The 23,190-nt window shown below is 45.0% G+C and overlaps 1 protein-coding gene across 2 annotated transcripts in view; it reads left to right on the top strand.

Annotated features, from left to right (window-relative positions):
* The window catches only part of tmco3 (transmembrane and coiled-coil domains 3), a 56,265-nt gene that overhangs the window by 30,720 nt on the left and 2,355 nt on the right, over positions 1-23,190 (top strand). For both annotated transcript variants that reach the window (XM_034192737.1, XM_034192745.1), the window contains exons 10-14: positions 4,534-4,651; positions 4,741-4,936; positions 16,361-16,511; positions 16,670-16,749; positions 16,845-16,994. In XM_034192737.1, the coding sequence (XP_034048628.1) occupies positions 4,534-4,651; positions 4,741-4,936; positions 16,361-16,511; positions 16,670-16,749; positions 16,845-16,994 (695 nt within the window). The remainder of the gene's footprint in view (positions 1-4,533; positions 4,652-4,740; positions 4,937-16,360; positions 16,512-16,669; positions 16,750-16,844; positions 16,995-23,190) is intronic.

The following is a 23,190-nucleotide window of genomic DNA, read 5'->3' as shown; positions in this document are numbered from 1 at the left end:
TTTCCGGAGTATAAGTCATGTTTTGTTTTTTGTTTTGTTTTTTTCTATTTGAGAGGCCCTGCAACTTGTATACGGAAAAAAGCACGATTCACGACCATTAGTTTACACTTGAACTGAGAAACACACCATTAAACTGCCTTCTCATTTTAAAGAAACGAGAGAGATGGAAACTTCGTAACAGGGCTTGTTTACTTTCAGCACGCATTTAAACTGAGTCGGGTCACACTTAAAGTGAGCGATCATGATGGCGTTACAATTTTGAGCTTTTTCTCATGTCAGGGTACAGATAAAATACTATTAGCAGTCATGCTCACTTCAAGCAAATAAATAGGAATAAATGTCTTAATCAAATAGCAAAGAGCCTCTAATGACACAAAGAACTGCACTGTAAAAATGCACAGGAACAGACATTCTGTCTGTGTGCGTTGTTATGGCGCACACAAACAGATGCTCATTCCACAGCAGAGTATGAACTTGAACAGGAAACATAAATGCACTGTGAACTGATTTAAAACTGAACATATGGTATGCTTGCGCCGGGCCACTCTGTTGCTGGGGAAGCGTTCCACGTGGAATCCAACAGCGATCAGCTCTCAGAAAGTCCGTAAAAGGTCCAGGTGATAATCCACCATTGAGTGAGGAAGAGTAAAACTCCTAAACAGCTGACCGTGGAGACTCAAATAAATCAGTTTGTCTTCTGGACGGGCACAGGGCTGTTTCCGTGGATCTTCTCAGCTACCGGACCCCATTTTGTAATCAGAGGAAGAAACCACCCACAAAGCTCCCCACTAGTCCAAACATACAGTCGGCAGAAGAGGGGGAGGACGACGGGGTGACTCATTGCTCCCCCCAGCAACATCGTGAACTGAGCCCCACTTTTCATCCAAAGTTTTTTTTTGTTGTTGTTTTTTTCTTCACCCAAAGTTGCGGTGTGCGGACAAATCTGTCCCAAGATGCCTTGCTTCAGGAAGGGACACTAGGAACCACCAGAATAAGATGAGAAACAACAACAAAAAAACCCTTTGTTCTGAGTTGTAGTCTTACACACCTCTCTGCCCCTGCCATCCCCTCATTACCCCATCCCGTAGAGACGGTGCCTGCTCCCAGACCACCAATAACCAGCAAAAATCTATTTAAGCATAAAAATTCAAAAAGAAAAAATAATATAGCACCTTCAACTGCACCACAGACTAAAACAGTTAAATGTGGTTTATTAAATATTAGATCTCTCTCTTCTAAGTCCCTGTTAATAAACAGTATAATAATTGATCAACATATTGATTTATTCTTCCTTACAGAAACCTGGTTACAGCAGGATGAATATGTTAGTTTAAATGAGTCAACACCCCCGAGTCACACTAACTACCAGAATGCTCGTAGCACGGGCCGAGGCGGAGGATTAGCAGCAATCTTCCACTCCAGCTTATTAATTAATCAAAAACCCAGACAGAGCTTTAATTCATTTGAAAGCTTGACTCTTAGTCTTGTCCATCCAAATTGGAAGTCCCAAAAACATTATTTGTTGTTATCTATCGTCCACCTGGTCGTTACTGCGAGTTTCTCTGTGAATTTTCAGACCTTTTGTCTGACTTAGTGCTTAGCTCAGATAAGATAATTATAGTGGGCGATTTTAACATCCACACAGATGCTGAGAATGACAGTCTCAACACTGTATTTAATCTATTGTTAGACTCGATTGGCTTCGCTCAAAATGTAAATGAGGCCACCCACCACTTTAATCATACTTTAGATCTTGTTCTGATTTATGGTATGGAAATTGAAGACTTTAACTAGTAATGACTTCATGACTTTGTTTGCTAATAAAATTTTAACTATTAGAGAAAAAATTACTCATAACCATCCCAAAGACATATCATTATCTTTGGCTGCTTTCAGTGATGCTGGTATTTGGTTAGACTCTTTCTCTCCGATTGTTCTGTCTGAGTTACTTTCATTAGTCACTTCCTCCAAACCATCAACATGTCTATTAGACCCCATTCCTACCAGGCTGCTCAAGGAAGCCCTAAAATTAATTAATTCTTCGATCTTAAATATGATCAATCTATCTTTATTAGTTGGTTATGTACCACAGGCTTTTAAGGTGGCAGTAATTAAACCATTACTTAAAAAGCCATCACTTGACCCAGCTATCTTAGCTAATTATAGGCCAATCTCCAACCTTCCTTTTCTCTCAAAAATTCTTGAAAGGGTAGTTGTAAAACAGCTAACTGATCATCTGCAGAGGAATGGTCTATTTGAAGAGTTTCAGTCAGGTTTTAGAATTCATCATAGTACAGAAACAGCATTAGTGAAGGTTACAAATGATCTTCTTATGGCCTCAGACAGTGGACTCATCTCTGTGCTTGTCCTGTTAGACCTCAGTGCTGCTTTTGATACTGTTGACCATAAAATTTTATTTCAGAGATTAGAGCATGCCATAGGTATTAAAGGCCCCGTGCTGCAGTGGTTTGAATCATATTTATCTAATAGATTACAATTTCTTCATGTAAATGGGGAGTCTTCTTCACAGACTAAGGTTAATTAATGGAGTTCCACAAGGTTCTGTGCTAGGACCAATTTTATTCACTTTATACATGCTTCCCTTAGGCAGTATTATTAGAAAGCATTGCTTAAATTTTCATTGTTACGCAGATGATACCCAGCTTTATCTATCCATGAAGCCAGAGGACACACACCAATTAGCTAAACTGCAGGATTGTCTTACAGACATAAAGACATGGATGACCTCTAATTTCCTGCTTTTAAACTCAGATAAAACTGAAGTTATTGTACTTGGCCCCACAAATCTTAGAAACATGGTGTCTAACCAAATTCTTACTCTGGATGGCATTACCCTGACCTCTAGTAATACTGTGAGAAACCTTGGAGTCATTTTTGATCAGGATATGTCATTCAATGCGCATATTAAACAAATATGTAAGACTGCTTTTTTGCATTTGCACAATATCTCTAAAATTAGAAAGGTCTTGTCTCAGAGTGATGCTGAAAAACTACTTCATGCATTTATTTCCTCTAAGATGTACTATTGTAATTCATTATTATCAGGTAGTCCTAAAAGTTCCCTGAAAAGCCTTCAGTTAATTCAAAATGCTGCAGCTAGAGTACTGATGGGGACTAGAAGGAAAGAGCATATTTCGCCCATATTGGCTTCTCTTCATTGGCTTCCTGTTAATTCTAGAATAGAATTTAAAATTCTTCTTCTTACTTATAAGGTTTTGAATAATCAGGTCCCATCTTATCTTAGGGACTCATAGTACCATATCACCCCAATAGAGCGCTTCGCTCTCAGACTGCAGGCTTACTTGTAGTTCCTAGGGTTTGTAAGAGTAGAATGGGAGGCAGAGTCTTCAGCTTTCAGGCTCCTCTCCTGTGGAACCAGCTCCCAATTCGGATCAGGGAGACAGACACCCTCTCTACTTTTAAGATTAGGCTTAAAACATTTTGCTAAAGCTTATAGTTAGGGCTGGATCAGGTGACCCTGAACCATCCCTTAGTTATGCTGCTATAGACTTAGACTGCTGGGGGGTTCCCATGATGCACTGAGTGTTTCTTTCTCTTTTTGCTCTGTATGCACCACTCTGCATTTAATCATTAGTGATTGATCTCTGCTCCCTTCCACAGCATGTCTTTTTCCAAATTTTCTCCCTCAGCCCCAACCAGTCCCAGCAGAAGACTGCCCCTCCCTGAGCCTGGTTATGCTGGAGGTTTCTTCCTGTTAAAAGGGAGTTTTTCCTTCCCACTGTCGCCAAGTGCTTGCTCACAGGGGGTCGTTTTGACCGTTGGGGTTTTTCCATAATTATTGTATGACTTTGCCTTGCAATAATTAAAGCGCCTTGGGGCAACTGTTTGTTGTGATTTGGCGCTATATAAATAAAATTGATTTGATTTGATTCTGAAGAAATACCGTAATGTTTTTGTTTTTTCCTGGAACACCACAGTGTAATGCAGAAACGCATTTCAATATGGCAAATACTACCGCGGTCCCATTACAGAAATGTTGAACAGGCTTGAAATGCTGCGCTGTGGTCCGAGCTCAACAAGATGCACGTTCATAACACAGGTGCAATATGACTTGCATTTTTGTATGATTATAGCAAATACACACATTTGTAGTATTATTTCGTGATGTAGTGAGTGGCCAGCGTAAGATCTGACAGTTTCGATGTTGACCACATTTCCGTTCTAATTGTGGCCACTAGGGGGAAGGATATGAGAATCCTTGTGTACACGATATGAAAAATGCTTTGTATATCAAAGTGAAACTTGATATACAAGGTTACCTCACTAAGACTTCAGATATGTTTGATGTTGGGAGCACTTGAAGTGCCTGTTGTGTTCTGTATGATTTTACATCCTCCAGTGGCTCTTTTTCAATTAGAAGATGCAATGGTTTTACTCGAACCTCCACAGACAATAAAAATAATTTTATCAGTTAACCATTTAAAATCCAGCTCTGATAGCTGAATAACTTGTTTCTACACTCAGTAATGTGACTGTGTGTGTTTGTAACAGGTGACCTGGAGTACAGCAGTGTACTTCTCGGGATGCTCGTGATGCAAGATGTTCAGCTTAGCCTCTTCATTGCTATCATGCCTACTCTTATCCAGGCTCAAAGTGGAGACTCTGAAAAGTCAGTCAACTTTCTTGTGCATCCACTGCCCAGCCCCAGCACATCCACACATACAGTGTCATGTGTGTTGTTCCCTCTGTGTGTCGCAGCTTTCTGCTTGGGAGCCTCTACATGCTTTATCTCCTGGCTCAGGTCCTGGTCTGTCTGGCTGCTGTGTTGCTGCTGTGTGTCTTATTTAAATCATTCCTGATTGGCCCCTATTACAAGAAGCTGCATGCTGAGAGTAAAGGCAACAAGGAGATCCTGGTGCTGGGAATGGCAGCTCTCGTCTTTTTCATGCTGACAGTAAGGTCTTTTTTTTTTCTTTTTTTTTGATGAGGAAATGTCTCTTGTTTAAAAGGTGCTATGAATGATTTCTCTGCCACTACATGTCACATTTGCTTGAGACTTTGAAGAGTAAACAAAGTTTACCTTCTCAACCACCCCTTAAAACTTTGACTGACCGTAACAAATGAATGTTTGAGTCTTTTAACACCTCAAATTGCTGTCTTACGGGGGGAACCGCAGACGTTTACATACACTCATCAGCCCAAAACTACCATGAATATAATGGTAGTTTTGGGCTGTTTAATTCTGTCTTTGAACTTGTTGGGAAAGTGTCGTAGCACGGACCCACAACAGGGGGCGCAAAGGAACGGACAATGAATAAGCCAATAAGTAACAATTTAATGTTGTGACAACACACAACTAAACACACAAGATATGTATAGTCAATTAACACCAGGTGACGTGTGGGCAGGCTCGAAGATAGAAGACCCCCGATGAGAGATGAGCCGCGTCCCACACGGCTTCCACCACCAACGGCCTGAAGAACACCGGAGCCGCCAAGTCCCGAGTCCCCAGGTGGCCTCTGTCTTCGGCTGTCGACCCTGGTACTGCTGGCAGAAAACAAAGACAGGATGGATGAGTGTGAATTCGCACACTCAGTAATCCACAGTCTGCACTCAGTTAGGAGGGAGCACCTCCACCTTCAATCACACACTCGTGCAGCTCCTGTTTAACCACTTGTCTCTTGTAAAATTCGGCCAGGAGGGCCGGGTCCAGGATGAAGCTCCTCTTCACCCAGGAGCGTTCTTCAGGTCCATACCCCTCCCAATCCACCAGATATTGGAACCCCCGGCCCTTACGACGGACGTCCAGGAGCCTGCGGACTGTCCAAGCAGGCTCCCCGTCAATGAGCCGGGCAGGAGGCGGCGTAGGTCCAGGAGCACAGAGGGGCAAGGTGTGGTGTGGCTTGAGGCGGGACACATGGAACACAGGGTGGATCTGCAGTGAAGCTGGGAGTTGGAGCTTCACTGCGGCCGGGTTGATGATTTTGAGGATTCTGAAGGGTCCTATAAATCTGCCCTTCAATTTCGGGGAGTCCACACATAGAGGGATGTCCTTAGTCGAGAGCCACACCTCCTGCCCGGGCTGGTATGTGGGGGCCGGGGAACGCCGGAGGTCCGCATGGGTCTTGGCCCTCGTCCGGGCCTTTAACAGGGCAAAGCGGGCGGTCCGCCACACCCGGCGGCACCTCCTGAGGTGAGCCTGGACCGAGGGCACACCAACCTCTCCTTCCACCAGCGGGAACAATGGGGGCTGGTACCCCAAACATGCCTCAAAAAGGGAGAGGCCGGTAGCAGGCGAGACTTGGCTGTTATGGGCATACTCGATCCAGGCCAGATGGTGACTCCAGGCCGCCGGGTGCGCGGAGGTGACGCAGCGAAGGACCTGCTCCAACTCCTGGTTAGCCCGCTCTGCCTGGCCGTTTGTCTGGGGGTGGTACCCGGACGAGAGACTCACTGTGGCCCCCAGCTCCTTACAGAAGCTCCTCCAAACCTGTGAAGAGAACTGGGGACCAAGATCTGATACGATGTCCGATGGTATCCCATGCAGCCGCATGACGTGGTGGACCAGGAGGTCTGCCGTCTCCTGGAGCTTCGGGAGGGCCACGAAGTGGGCCGCCTTGGAGAACCGGTCCACTATCGTGAGAATGATGGTGTTGCCCTGGGACGGCGGGAGGCCCGTGATGAAGTCCAGGCCGATGTGAGACCAGGGGCGGTGAGGCACCGGCAGGGGTTGGAGGAGTCCCGAGGTCTTCCGATGGTCTGCCTTGCCCCTGGCGCAGATGGTACAGGCCTGGACGTAGTCCCGAACGTCGGTTTCCAGTGACGCCCACCAGAAGCGCTGCTGGACCACTTCCACGGTCCTATGCACTCCGGGATGACAGGAGAGCTTGGATCCGTGACAGAAGTCCAATACGGCAGCTCTGGCCTCTGGTGGGACGTACATCCTGTTCTTGGGGCCGGTCCCCGGGTCCGGGCTCCTTGCCAGGGCCTCCCGGACGGTCTTCTCCACGTCCCAGGTGAGGGAGGCCACGACAGTGGACTCGGGGATGATGGTCTCGGTGGGGTTCGACAGCCCCGCCTTGGCTTCTTCTTCGTGCACCCGGGACAACGCATCCGATTTTTGGTTTTTGGTCCCGGGGCGGTACGTGATCCGGAAGTCAAAGCGCCCGAAGAACAGAGACCAGCGGGCTTGCCTGGGGTTCAGCCGCTCGGCGGTCCGGATGTACTCCAGGTTCCGATGGTCTGTGAAAACCGTGAAAGGCAACGACGCCCCCTCCAGCAGGTGTCTCCACTCCTCAAGAGCCTCCTTCACCGCGAGGAGCTCCCGATTGCTGACGTCATAGTTCCGTTCAGCTGGGGTCAACCTGCGGGAAAAATAGGCACAAGGATGGAGAACCTTATCAGCCTCCATGCTCTGGGATAGCACGGCTCCTATCCCTGAGTCAGAGGCGTCCACTTCCACTATGTACTGGCGATCAGGATCAGGCTGCACCAGAACTGGTGCAGTCGAGAACCGGCGTTTCAACTCCTTGAACGCGGCTTTGCACCGATCCGACCAGGTGAAGGGGACCTTGGTGGAGGTCAGGGCAGTCAGGGGGCTAACTACCTGACTGTAGCCTTTAATGAACCTCCTGTAGAAATTTGCAAAGCCGAGGAACTGCTGCAGTTTCCTGCGGCTTGTTGGTTGGGGCCAATCTCTCACCGCTGCAACCTTGGCCGGATCAGGGGCGACGGAGTTGGAGGAGATGATGAACCCCAAGAAGGACAAAGAAGTGCGGTGGAACTCGCACTTCTCGCCCTTCACAAACAGCCGGTTCTCCAACAACCGCTGTAGGACCTAACATACATGCTGGACATGGGTCTCAGGGTCCGGGGAAAAGATGAGTATATCGTCCAGATATACGAAGACGAACCGATGCAGGAAGTCCCGCAAGACGTCATTTACCAAAGCTTGAAACATCGCGGGGGCGTTAGTGAGGCCGAACGGCATGACCAGGTACCCAAAGTGACCTAACGGGGTGTTAAATGCCGTCTTCCATTCGTCTCCCTTCCGGATCCGAACCAGGTGGTACGCGTTTCTAAGATCCAATTTTGTGAAAATTTGGGCTCCATGCAGGGGCGTGAACACTGAATCCAACAGAGGTAACAGGTATCGGTTGCGAACCGTGATCTCGTTCAGCCCTCTGTAATCAATGCATGGACGGAGTCCGCCGTCCTTTTTGCCCACAAAAAAGAAACCAGCACCCATCGGGGAGGTGGAGTTCCGGATCAGCCCGGCAGCTAAAGAGTCCCAGATGTAGGTCTCCATTGATTCGCGTTCCGGACGCGAGAGGTTGTACAACCTACTGGACGGGTACTCAACGCCTGGGACCAAATCGATGGCACAATCGTACGGTCGGTGCGGGGGAAGAGTGAGCACCAGATCTTTGCTGAAGACGTCAGCAAGATCGTGGTACTCCTTTGGCACCGCCGATAGATTGGGGGGGACTTTAACCTCCTCATTAGCCGTCGTGCCGGGAGGAACCGAGGATCCTAAACACTCCCGGTGGCAGGTTTCGCTCCACTGCATCACAACCCCAGACGGCCAATCTATCCGGGGATTGTGCTTCACCATCCACGGAAATCCCAAAATCACTCGGGAGGTAGAAGGTGTTACATGGAACACGATCTCCTCCCTGTGATTTCCAGACACAACCAAGGTCACAGGCTGTGTCTGATGTGTGATTAATGGAAGCAGGGTGCCATCTAGTGCTCGCACCTGCAATGGTGATGGCAGAGCCACCAGGGGGAGCCCTACTTCCTTTGCCCATCTGCTATCCAGCAGATTCCCTTCCGACCCCGTGTCTACCAGTGCTGGGGCGTGAAGGGTTAGATCCCCACAAAGGATCGTTACTGGGATTCGTGCAGATTTGCGGGGTTTCCCTGCGTGCGTGTTATGACCCACCCTTAGCCCAGTTTCTAAGGACGGGCGTTTGTAGTTTGACCGTTTGGGGCAGTCCTTCTCCATGTGCTCACAAGAGCTGCAGACAAAACACTCCTCGCGGGCCAGCCTCCTTTGTCTGACGTTTGTCTTTACTTTGGCCCTGCTCGTGTCCATAGCCTCCTCAGCAGGGGGAGCTGTAGCCACATGGAGCTCTCTGGCAGTGAAGCGTGGGGACGACGTCACCCTTTCGGAACCGGAAGGGGGAGGGACGGCTCGTGCCCGGTCACGCCCCCCGGCCTGCTCCCGACGATGCTCATTCAAACGGTTGTCTAAGCGTATAACCAAATCGACAAGCCCGTCAAAATCCCGCGGTTCCTCCTTAGCCAGCAGGTGCTCCTTCAGGACCGGAGACAGTCCATTTACGAAGGCGGCGTGGAGCGCAACGTTATTCCAGCCGGACCTCGCTGCCGCGATGCGGAAGTCGACTGCATACTCGGCTGCGCTGCGACGCCCCTGTCTCATTGACAGCAGCACGCTCGAAGCGGTCTCGCCTCTGTTGGGATGGTCAAAAACTTGTTTGAACTCCAGTACAAACCCAGCATAAGACGTTAGGAGCCGTGAATTCTGCTCCCAAAGCGCCGTAGCCCAGGCGCGTGCCTCTCCTCGAAGCAGATTAATAACATAAGCCACCCGGCTGGCGTCTGACTCGTACATGACAGGACGCTGTGAAAAGACGAGCGAACACTGCATGAGGAAGTCTGCGCACGTCTCAACACAGCCTCCGTACGGTTCCGGAAGGCTTATGTATGCTTCAGGGGACGGTGGGGGGGGTCGTTGAACGACCAGTGGAACGTTTGTTACGGGCCCAGGACCAGCAAGAGGAGTGGCTGCTGCAGCAGCGCCCTGATCGCGCGCTTCCACCCTGGCGGTGAGAGCCTCCACCCTCCGGTTAAGGACAACATTCTGCTCGGTCACCAAATCCAGCCGAGCCGTGAAGGCGGTTAAAATCTGCTGCAGCTCACTCAACATGCCTCCCGCTGACGCCTGCGCTCCTGGCTCTTCCATTGGCCATTCAAGCTCGGGTTGACGCCCCTCGGAATCCATGACGATTGGCCGAGAAATCCTGTTGGGAAGGTGTCGTAGCACGGACCCACAACAGGGGTGCAAAGGAACGGACAATGAATAAGCCAATAAGTAACAATTTAATGTTGTGACAACACACAACTAAACACACAAGATATGTATAGTCAATTAACACCAGGTGACGTGTGGGCAGGCTCGAATATAGAAGACCCCCGACGAGAGATGAGCCGCGTCCCACACGGCTTCCACCACCAACGGCCTGAAGAACACCGGAGCCGCCAAGTCCTGAGTCCCCAGGTGGCCTCTGTCTTCGGCTGTCGACCCTGGTACTGCTGGCAGAAAACAAAGACAGGATGGATGAGTGTGAATTCGCACACTCAGTAATCCACAGTCTGCACTCAGTTAGGAGGGAGCACCTCCACCTCCACTCACACACTCGTGCAGCTCCTGTTTAACCACTTATCTGGTTTGGGGTGTGAGGCGAAGCTGTCGCTGATCACACCAAACGCCAATCCCACAGATAAGGCAAGCGCCACAGGAAAACGGCTGCAAAAGTAGTTCAGGTTATTACTCAACGTGTCGAGTCAGCAGAGAAAATTACCTCTTCAGTAGTTGATTTCTCGGCGAGGAGGTGGAGTTGCAGTCCGGCCTTTATGGTGATGGTGATGATGATGAATGAGTGACAGCTGGTGCTGAGGATGAGTGACAGCTGTCACTTCTTCTGGGTCTGGCGCCCTCTCGTGCTTGGAGCCCGCACTCCAAGCAGGGCGCCCTCTGGTGGTGGTGGGCCAGCAGTACCTCCTCTTCAGCGGCCCACATAACAGAACTGTTCTTTTGCCAAGGTGAGATGTGTGTACAGCATACATCATTAATGACTTTAATAAACAAGAACTGGATGCACAAGTTTATTTTATTTATTTAAGTCCATTTATGTTTTATCATCTCTTTACACCAAGAATCAAAACTTTACATATGGGTCAAATATATACATACATTCAATTAAATATTTTAATAAATGGTGCTGAAGGTTCTACAGTGTCTTTTATTGTGACAAGGTCAAGACCTATTCTCATTGGTGGTCATGATTTACTACAACTGGTAGTTTTCCTTTGACAGCATAAGAAGGATATATTTCACAGCACTCATTGGACTGACCAATACTCACAACAATGGGGAAAGTCCAAAGAACTCAGGAAGGTCTAAGAAGGTGAACTGTAGATTTTAACAAGTAGGGAAGGTCTCTTGGAGTAATTTCTAAACAACTGCGGATTTCAAGATCATCACTTCAAACAATTGTATATAAGTACAAGTTAGTCGGATGTGTCACCACTTTACCAAGATCCTAGACCCAACCTGTTGCCCTCGGATGAAAGGAAATTGGTTAGGATGCTCAGGTATAATCCAGGAACCACCAAGGCTCAGGCCTGCTATGAACTAGCAATTGCTGGACTACCGGCATCACTCTCCACAGTGAAGAGAGTTTTGCACCCCCAAGGACTGAGAGGGTTTTGATAAAGGAAAAAAGCTCTTGCTCCAAAATTGCCACCTTATGTCATAAGATTGTTGATGGCTACCAAAAGTGTCTGGCCAAGGTGTGGCTTGCTAAGGGACATTTAACTAAATATTAGTGGGGGTGTAAGTATATATTATAGGTATATATTAGCACCTGTATGTACAATTTTGACGTTGGGTGGATTAGAAAAGATCCAAAATAAATTCAAACTTTTGCACCCAAATCTTGCTTTTTAAAGTCATGAACAATGTAAACTGTACAGTCAATCCACCATGACAAAAAACTAAAAAAACAAAAAAGTTCAAGGATGTCATAAAAAGCCCAAAATTTCCATGACATTCATGCCCTAGATGAGTGTTTAACATGGGTATTTCTGTAAAGTTGCTACAGTCCACCATTTTTGACAAAAAGAAATTCAGAAGCTATACGTGAGTACTGAGTGCTGCTGTCTCTTTGTATGGGGAGGCACAGTGGTTTCACAAGGCAGGACTCAAATGCTCTTAAGCCTCGGTCCAACCGAATAATAAGCCATGAATAATGAGCCACACATGGGTGTGTGAGCGATTAGTCGAAAAATAACACACGTGTTCATCTATCACGTATCCGCTATGAATCATTAGTGATCGATCTCTGCTCCCCTCCACAGCATGTCTTTTTCCTGGTTCTCTCCCTCAGCCCCAACCAGTCCCAGCAAGACTGCCCCTCCCTGAGCCTGGTTCTGCTGGAGGTTTCTTCCTGTTAAAAGGGAGTTTTTCCTTCCCACTGTAGCCAAGTGCTTGCTCACAGGGGGTCGTTTTGACCGTTGGGGTTTTACATAATTATTGTATGGCCTTGCCTTACAATATAAAGCGCCTTGGGGCAACTATTTGTTGTGATTTGGCGCTATATAAAAAAAAAATTGATTGATTGATTGAAGGTGCCTCTATGTGCCTCTCTGTACCCTGCATGTGCCGCATAGTAGCCTCCAGTGAGCCACGACCGACCTGTCATTAGAGCCTCTAATGGCTCGCATCAGCCACACTAAGCCACGTAGCGCCGTGATAGCGCCATGATAATGCCATGTTGGCACGTGTTTAGGCATGGGTTTGGTCCAAACCTCCAGCCCTCCCACACCTGGTCCCTTTAAAAGTGTGGGATTTCAATTCACAGATTCACAGCAGCATTTAAAGATGTCACATGCTCCAGTACAGTCTCCTGGTTGTGCGCTGTGCGCCAGGATGCTGTCCACCTGTAATGCACCAGACCAGCTAGAACCGAACCAAGGGTTCCTGGACAACCACCTCTGTGCTCCTCGCTGGCTCCACGGCTCACTGGCTTTGTTTCTTCTGCGGCTTTCTTTTAACTTTATGTTTGTCCGTTTGTTTCTGCAAAATCGCTCTTGTGCGCACGCGCGCGCTGCTGTCCGTTCATGTACAGCAGCCTCTGTGCTCCTTCTCATCGGCTTCCTTTCCATCCGTGGCTTACTGGCTTCATTTTTTTCCCTGGCTTTAAACACAGCCATTTTCCCCCCCTGATCCCACTTTTAACTTCGTGTTCTCGTCTGTTTATTTCTGCAAAATCGCTCTTTTGTGCGCGGTGCCGTTGAGGTGGCCATTTTAATTATATACACCCGTGGATCACTTTGAGATATATATATATATATATATATATATATATATATATATATATATATATATACGAGGTCTGTGATAAAAGTAACGGACCTTATTATTTTTTCAAAAACCATATGGATTTGAATCACGTGTGATTACATCAGACATGCTTGAACCCTCGTGGGCATGCGAGAGTTTTTTCACGCCTGTCGGTTACGTCATTCGCCTGTGGGCAGTCTTTGAGTTTTTTCATTGTTTATGAATGGCTCAGAGACTGCTGCTTTGTTTGATCAAAATTTTTTCAAAACTGTAAGGCACAACTGAGTGGACACCATTCGATAAATTCAGCTGGTTTTCGGTAAAAATTTTAACGGCTGATGAGAGATTTTGGTCTGGTAGTGTCGCTTTAAGGACGGCCCACGGCGCCTGACGGTGATCTGCGCTTCGAGGCGGCAGCGTCTCACCGTTTCAAGTTGAAAACTTCCACATTTCAGGCTCTGTTGACCCAAGGAAGTCATCAGAGAACAGAGAACTTGCAGAAGAAGTCAGCATGAGGAGTTTATTTGGACATTACATTGTGAACGTACATTTTGTAATGAAAGAACGTGCGGGCAGAGTCGCATGTCGGGCCGGACCCGACCGCGGGGGGTCACGACAGGAAAAACGCCTCCGTTGGAAACCTTAACGGGCAAGTTGGAACATGCCCAAGCTGTTAATTTCTCAGTTACTCACTTGTTGAAAGCCATCAAAAGCCGCCTGAATTTTACAAATGGTTTTCAACACGGAGGTGTTTTTCCTGTCGCGGCGCACACAGAATTTGCGCGCACGTCTTTCATTACAAAATGTCCTTAAACGGTGGAATGTCCGCATAAAGTCCTCATGCCGGCCTCTTCTGAATCTTCTCTGTTCTCTCACGATGTCCTGGGTGAATTAAGCCTTAAATTAGAATGTTTTCAGGTCGAAACAGGCTGACCACGACGCCTGGAAATGCTGCGGGACGTCCCGCTCCATGGGTCCTTACAGCGAGAGAAACACCCCATAATCTCTCATCAGCCGTTAAACTTTTCACCGAAAACCATCTTAATTTCTCCAATAGTGTCCACTCGGATATCCCTCACAGGTCCAGAAAAAATGTTGATAAAGCAAAGCGCGCCGTCCGCAGCGGCTATTCAGACAAAGAGATTCCGACGGGCGGGGTGGAGCACTCCTCACTCAAGGCCTGCTCACAGGCGAATGACGTCACCGACACGCGTGAAAAAACTCACGCATGCGCACAAGGGTTCAAGCATGTCTGACGTAAAAACATATGAATTAAATCCATTTATTTTTTTGAAAAAAATAAAAAGGACCGCTTTTTTCATCACAGACCTCGTGTATATATATGTATGTATGTATGTGTGTATGTATGTATGTGTGTGTGTGTATGTGTATATGTTCTTGTGTTATGTCTTCAAAATTGGTCTTTTGTGCGCTCTCCTTCTGTGTGGCTGCACAGCTCTGCTCTGGTTTTAGCGGCTTCACTGGAGTTATTTCTTCTGTGACTTTAAACACACATCCACTTTCAGGCAGTCATCCAAATTTTAACTTTGTGTTCGTCCAATATTGACTGAAAAAAATCACTCTTTTGTGAGCTGGCGTTATGCCTAAATGCTCCTTTGGAGCGTGATGAGTTACTGCCTCAGTGTGCACTGTGCACACACAGCGGAGCTCATGTGATCCATTAACAAGATATTAAATCAACCATAGACATACCTTAACTATTTTATCAAGCTATAAAAACATTACAAATAGTTACCTTAAGCTGTTCAACATGCATTTCACATGGAGCAGGAAAGAAAAGAAAAAAAGTGTCCAGATGAAACAGTCCTCTGCGATTCCAGAAGTGATTAGAGGTGTTTTCAGCATCCAAGGTTTGGCAGAAAATGATTAATCTGCTACAAAATTATTTTATATACAGCGTCCAGCGCACAGAGCAGGTGGAATTGTGTGCACAAGAGGAGAGCCACTCCAGAAATAGCCTCTCAGGTCCTGCGTAGCTGCCAGGCACACAGATAATGGGTTTTTAGCAGCCTCATAAGCACCACGCACATGCCTCTAAGTCGTCATAGTAACTCGTACACAAACTGCACCACGCTGTTGTTGCTCAATTTTGAACTTCTTGAAATTAGCGCCACGCTCAGAGAGGAGCCTTGTTAACTGAAGATAATCCCTCTCAGAACCATGAAACTCCCACGATAGTTGAAGAAACCCTCTTGTAGCAAAGACAACATGCTGCGTTGCTCATTTTTCATCCTTCATTATTCGGTGGGACCCAGGCTTTAACATACACACGGAGAAAGATCATGTACTAAATATGCATTCATGGACAGACTGAGAATGTAAATGTGAGGTCGGAAAGCTCAGAGCTGTTGCTTCATTCTCTGCACAATAAATTTGTTTTCTGGTCCCACTTAGTCCTGTTCAGGGTCATGCGGGGGGGCCTGGAGCCTATCCCAGTAGTCATTGGGTGAAAGGCGGAGTACACCCTAGACAGTAGGTCTGATGCATATATAGAAAGACAAACTCTTTTACAGCTGTGAGTCACCAGTTCACCTAACCTGGATGTCTTTGGAAACCAGAGCACCCAGAGGGAACCCACGCAGACACGGGCAGAACACCACACAGAAATTACCAGCTGGGGTTTGAACCTAGGACCTTCTTGCTGTGATGCAACTGTGCAAAGTACTAAACCCCTGCCTCATCTCAGCACAGGAAATAGTATTGTAATATGTAAAATTTAATTCTCTCTCCTCCTCAAAATATATTTGCTTTTTCATATTTAACAACTGGGGCTTAGTGGTTAGCACTGTTGCCTCACAACGAGAAGGTCATGGGTTCAATTCCCGCCTGTGGCCTTTCTGTGTGGAGTTTGCTTGTTCTCTCCGTGTTTGCGTGGGTTTCGTCCGGGTGCTCCGGTTTCCTCCCACATCCAAAGGCATGCGGGTTAGGTGGATTGGGATCTTTAAATTGTCCGTAGGTGTGTGAGTGGGTGTGAATGTGTTTGTTTGTCTGTTTGTGGCCCTGTGACAGACTGGCGTCCTGTCCTGGGTGTACCCCTCCTTGCGCTCTATGACTGCTGGGATGGGCTCTAGCCCCCCGCAACCTTTTATTGGACTAAGCGGTTGAAGGTGTGTGTGTGTGTGTGTATTTAAAACTGATATTTCCATGAAGCATTATGATTGTCTTGTGAAGTAAACCGATGTGCTTCTGTCTCTCTGCTTGGTTTAGTTGACAGAGTTTCTGGATGTTTCTATGGAGCTGGGCTGTTTCCTGGCTGGAGCTTTGCTGTCCACCCAGGGTCACATGGTTACTGTAGAGGTCATGGCATGCATTGAGCCAGTCAGAGACTTCCTTGCCATCATCTTCTTTGCTTCTATTGGTAAGATCTTGCAGGATGTTTTAAGATTAAGTTAATTGTGATTACAGCAGGTGATTCGAACTGGGATAGCTGGGGGCCACTGAGCGGACAGAAAGGACAGTACTTTTTTGTACGGTCACGTTTAAAGTGCGACTTAATAAAACATTGTGTCTCTGCAGGTCTCCATGTGTTTCCCACATTTGTGCTGTATGAACTGACCATCCTGCTGGTACTAACTTTCACACTTGTCATTATGAAGGTACAGCACTCCTCTCTCTTGCTCTTTTGCTCATCTTCTGTACATCATGACACTAAGCTACTCATTTTGTCATGTCATTCCATATTCTCTTCCAGTTCTTGATGGCCTTCTTCGTGCTTTCATTCATTTTGCCTTCGGGCTCCCGACACATATGCTGGATTGTCTCCGCTGGCTTGGCACAGGTCAGCGAGTTCTCCTTTGTCCTAGGCAGCCGTGGACGTCGTGCTGGCATAATCTCCAGAGAGGTAAGTGCTGCCGCAGGAATGAAGACATTGAGGTGTACGTGACATTAGCCCTGTCACAATAACAAATTTTGCTGGACGGTAGATATATTACCTTAGAAATTGTCACGAAAAACGATAACATCACAATATTATCATCGCCATCATTTTAAGACCATTTTATGCCACTGACATAGTATAGCATAAAAATGCAAAATACATCCTTTCAAGGATCAGTGAGTTTTAATTCTGAAGAATATTCAACCTTGGAACTGAAATGTGAGGAAAAAATTAAATATCCTAAATCAATAATTCATTTCAAAAGGGTGTTATGGATTGATGGCCCCCCAGTGCCTGAACTAATGGGCAGTTTCTTTCAGTATGATGGGCCCTTCTAAAATACTAATGGGCCTATGCAAAGCAGAATAAAATAAAATGAGTAATTCAAGATTTGCCATGTTTTTATCTGGCAAATGATGCCATGTCATAAAACCTCACTCTATACAGATTTGAAGCTATCGTAAGGAGCATCTCTGTTTGGTGGCTGTGAAATCTTACAAAAAAAAAAAAAAAAATCATATAAAAAGTCAGCTTTTTAAATTGGTTGGACATGCTGTCTGCCTCAACCCGCCTGCAGTGGACTGATCTCACATGGGGGCAATGATTCAACACAAATGTGGATCAGTAAACATTGGCTTTTAGGTTCATATTTTTGGGAAAAAAAAGGTCAGTTAACCAATTCCATTTATTATTCCAAACCTTCCGGATGGAATAATGCAGTTGCTTTGCCTCAACTGGCTGCATGAACTCCTCACTCAGAGAGCAGACTGACCCCACCTCCTGCCGTGACGAGAGACAAGAGGGACAGAAGCAGCACTCGCTGAAATGTTGGTGACTTATGGAAACAAACAAGCATATAAAGGACAATATATCGAAAACAATAAAATGATTGTGCTCATCTTTATATATTAAACGATAAGTCAATATATTAATTATCACGTCAGACCGACATGATGTAGAATTACAGGACATTATTTCGACAGTGCCTTCACTAGTCAAGTTAGATGTATTTATAAAACATTTAAAACAAAGTGCTACACATATAAAACAAAGTAAAGAAAAAAAAATCTTCAGTATTAGCTGAAAAGCAGCCAAAATTGAGGCAGCTAGATATAAAGGGGTAAGCTGTTCCAAAGCTTTGGGACATTGTTTGTGAAACCACAGTCACCCCTACTTTATAACCAAGATATCGGTGTCACTAACATCTGTTCAGAGGACCTACAGTACCTGGTTGAAGCATGGGGATGCAAAAACTGAGTAAGGTATGACTGTGCCAGTCTATTCAAGGATTTAAAAATATATAATGGCATATTAAAATCAATTCTAAAATGGACTAGGGGCCAATGGAGTGAGGTTTTAAATAGGTGAAATGTGGTCCTGCACATGTGTTCCTGTTAAAAATCTGAGCTAGAGATATAAAATTAAAGACTGGTTAACTCCTGTGACCAATGAACCGCAATGTTAAAGCCAAGGAAAAAATAAATGCTTCAACCATCTTTTCATGTAATGGAAAGGGAGAAAGGGCTTGACTTCAGAAAGCACTGTCAGGTAAAAGATGGCAGCTTTCACAAATGAGCTGATCTTTGTATCAAATTTAAATGCCATCAAAGCTCATGCACAAATGTCTTTTACTGAAGTGTGAAGGTACATATTGGGAGCACTGATTCTAAGGGACTCAGTTTATTTTGTTTTTTTTGTTTTTTTTTAATCATTCAGGATGAGAAAATTTATTTTCATCCACCTTTTGATTTCTTCTCAGCAAAAATGTGTCATATGCATCAAAAGGAAAAGAAATGCAATACTAATTACAAATAGATTCTAATGGAAGCATATAAAAAAATGCCACCTGGGATAGGCTCCTGAGGAACTCCACAGGTGAGTGAAGATGAAAAGCAAGAAAAGTCACCAAAAAGTCCACTTCAGAAATCACAACAATCAGAGCATGACAGAGGAGTGACCTGTATCTAAAGCTGCTGTTTTGGTACTCGACGTCACGAGGCTGTGATTGAATTGACATACAAATAAACGTCAATATCATTTCTGACACTTTCTTGCAAATAAAAAAAAATGTGTTGGCTGTCTTAATTTTTGACCAACTTATTCTCTAATGAAAGAGGGCAGAATTATAAAGAAACCTGACATCGAGAGCAGTTGATGATTGTTTAGTTTGAGAGTTCTTTCCTTCAGGAGAGTTGTGTTCAGTGAATTTGTAAGGTCTTAGGTTGGAGCATATCATGTAAGTTTGGAGGTGTTCGAGTAGTTCATGTTTCATGACACTGTCCTCTGACAAAGTGGGTGACATTTATTTATTTATTTATTTGTCTTATATTATTTCAAACATGTTCATTTATTTACAGCCATGCTTGTTTTTTGTTTGTTTAGCCAGTACCCCATTTTAATCAGTAATGGGTACAAACACTTGCTGTTAGTGATGGGTCACACAAAATTGAAAGTTTGGAGTTTGTGTCACCAAAGTGAAGCACAGTTCTATGAAATCAGTCCTGCATCCAGATACTTGGTCTGTACAAACGTCTGTTATGAATCTACTATCCAACCCTTACTGCAGTATCTACTGGACGGAAGCAAGCGGGTAGTAGGGACACAGTTCTGGTGTATTAACCACTGGCATCTTACCTATCCTTTTGATCTGGATGTTTACAGATAACAATTGCTCTGCATTAGAAATAAGTAGTCAGGGATCTCAAGCCTCCTGAAGAATCAGTGTAGTTTTGATTTTTGATGGAGCCTTTGTGTTGCGTTGTTTGTTTTCAAACGGACCTTGCCTCAGTTTTTGCACATTTGATGGCAGATGTGTCCTTCTGACAAAACTGATTTACAAAAACCAACTTAGGTTAAGGTTATGTTAAAGTCCGGGTCTGTGTGGTCTTCACAAGTGCTCAGACACGTTATGTCTTCATGGATTGGGGGAGCTCTGATCACATGGTTTATTTGTCCATGGAGTCAAGACTTCACTCAAAAAAGCCACTTCTATAATATAATAACATTTTTTGAAAGGTACATACACATAACTGAATGTTTATGTTCTTAAAGTTGCATTTACATAAGTTTTTTTTCCTGTTGTTGATACAATGCAATAATTCAGTATAAAAGCTGACTCTCTTCATTCTCTACAACAGTCAACATTTTGCTATACTTTTTTAAAAATCCACTAGGTGACAGCCTTGGTTTAGGAAAAGGCTTGAAAGCCTTGACACACCATCCAGGTTCATCACCACTTCCTGTCCCAGATCAGTTTATGTGCAGCCTTTTACGTTCTCTACAATTTGTCAGGAACATCTTCTGGCAGAACAAAGTGCTCAGAACAAACATTAATTTCACTTATTTGTCGAGTTCAGATTTATCTGTATACTGTTGTTTGTTCATTTATTGGTTTTTGACATGCCCTCAATATAATATTTCTTGTTCATGACCTGGTTATGTTCAAAATATTCTGTTTTGTATGTTGTGGCTTTTAAATTGGTTGTAATTTACCATACAAACACCATAAAAACGCTCAATATTTTTTGTCAGGTATTTCAGAAATGAAATTCTTCTTAGATATAAACAAAACTTTTTCCAGCATTTTTAATTTTGATAATTTTGTTTTACAGCTTGAATATAAATAAGTAATTGTATATCTCAAAATCTTAAGCCCCTGTCACACATAGCAAGAATGTGCAGGAATCATGCCCGACATGACAAATATTGCCATAAACCGACACAATTGGGAGGAAAAGAGGCGTTGTCAGCCGTGTCAGAACACATCCAGATTACCTCATCCACACCTGCACGATGGCATCCAAAGTGCATGTAGACAACCGTTTAGATGACACAGACTGCTGTCAGACGGCGCTGAAGACTGCCCGATGTCCATACATCTGGATGGCAAACACGGGACTGGAGTGGGAGGGAGCACTGTGTTCCACATGCATGCATACAGCAGTGTTCAGAATAATAGTAGTGCTATGGGACTAAAAAGATTAATCCAGGTTTTGAGTATATTTCTTATTGTTACATGGGAAACAAGGTACCACTAGATTCTCACAAATCCAACAAGAGCAAGCATTCATGATATGCACGCTCTTAAGGCTATGAAATTGGGCTATTAGTAAAAAAAAAAAGTAGAAAAGGGGGTGTTCACTTCTGAATGTTCCAGTGAGCATTGTTGTGGTGAGTCAGATGAGACCAAAATCTAACTCTTTGGATACCATGTGTTACTTTCCCCAGCTCTTACTGTAATGCGGTCTCTCACAAAGTACAAACTCAAACTATATCGCACTTTTAAATTTATTCAAAGTCACAGTGGAAATCACAGTGGATTCTGAAGAACTTTTCTCATGCAGGAAATCCATCTGTTCAGAACCCCGAACTATGGACACAAACAGTTTTTATGAAGCACAGCATGAGAGTAACAAAGGCAAACCTTATTTTGCAAAATCCTTCCCTTATTGGTCCCCGTGGGCATTCAGGGGAGGTCCCACCCCTCTGGCCATGACCCGCACGATAACGGGACATTTATGATTTACAGTAGTGTTCAGAATAATAGTAGTGCTATGTGACTAAAAAGATTAATCCAGGTTTTGAGTATATTTCTTATTGTTACATGGGAAACAAGGTACCAGTAGATTCTCACAAATCCAACAAGACCAAGCATTCATGATATGCACACTCTTAAGGCTATGAAATTGGGCTATTAGTTAAAAAAAAAGTAAAAAAGGGGGTGTTCACAATAATAGTAGTGTGGCATTCAGTCAGTGAGTTCGTCAATTTTGTGGAACAAACAGGTGTGAATCAGGTGTCCCCTATTTAAGGATGAAGTCAGCACCTGTTGCACATGCTTTTCTCTTTGAAAGCCTGAGGAAAATGGGATGTTCAAGACATTGTTCAGAAGAACAGCGTAGTTTGATTAAAAAGTTGATTGGAGAGGGGAAAACATACGCAGGTGCAAAAAATTATTGGCTGTTCATCTACAGTGATCTCCAATGCTTTAAAATGGACAAAAAACCATAGACGCATGGAAGAAAACAGAAAACAACCATCAAAATGGATAGAAGAATAACCAGAATGGCAAAGGCGGGTGCATTGATCAGCTCCAGGATGATCAAAGACAGTCTGGAGCTGTGAAAGTTAGAAGACACCTGTGTGAAGCTAATTTATTTGCAAGAATCCCCCGCAAAGTCCATCCATCCATTTTCTAACGCTTTATCCAGAGTCGGGTCGCGGGGGCAGCAGCTCAAGTAAAGCCGCCCAGACCTCCTGATCCACACACACCTCCCCCAGCTCCTCCGGGGGAACCCCAAGGTGTTCTCAAGCCAGCCGAGAGACGTAGTCCCTCCAGCATGTCCCGAGTCTTCCCTGGGGCCTCCTCCCGATGGGACGTGCCCAGAACACCTCTCCAGCGAGGCGTCCAGGGGGCATCCGGAAAAGATGCCCGAGCCACCTCAACTGGCGCCTTTCGACAAACTGGCTCCTTTCCCCCGCAAAGTCCCTCTGTTAAATAAAAGACGTGCAGAAGAGGTTACAATTTGCCAAAGAACACATCAACTGGCTTAAAGAGAAATGGAGGAATATTTTGTGGACTGATGAGAGTAAAATTGGTCTTTTTGGGTCCAAGGGACAGTTTGTGAGATGACCCCCAAACTCTGAATTCAAGCCACAGTTCACAGTGAAGACAGTGAAGCATGGTGGTGCAAGCATCATGATATGGGCATATTTCTCCTACTATGGTGTTGGGCCTATATATTGCATACCAGCTATCATGGATCAGTTTGGATATGTCAAAATACTTGAAGAGGTCATGTTGCCTTATGCTAAAGAGGACATGCCCTTGAAATGGGTGTTTCAACAAGACAATGACCCCAAGCACACTAGTAAATGAGCAAAATCTTGGTTCCAAACCAACAGAATTAATGCCTCGCAGATGTGAAGAAATCATGAAAAACTGTGGTTATACAACTAAATACTAACTTAGTGATTCACAGGATTGCTAAAAAAAAAGCAGTTTGAACATAAATGTTTTGAGTTTGTAGCATCAACAGCAGATGCTACTATTATTGTGAACACCCCCTTTTCTACTTTTTTTTTTTTTTTTTTTTTTTTTACTAATAGCCCAATTTCATAGCCTTAAGAGTGTGCATATCATGAATGCTTGGTCTTGTTG

Source organism: Thalassophryne amazonica, chromosome 2 (genome assembly GCF_902500255.1).
Source record: "Thalassophryne amazonica chromosome 2, fThaAma1.1, whole genome shotgun sequence".
NCBI lineage: Eukaryota > Metazoa > Chordata > Actinopteri > Batrachoidiformes > Batrachoididae > Thalassophryne > Thalassophryne amazonica.
The sequence above is the reverse complement of the archived record's forward strand: the minus strand, read 5'-3'. Positions and strand labels throughout refer to the sequence as shown.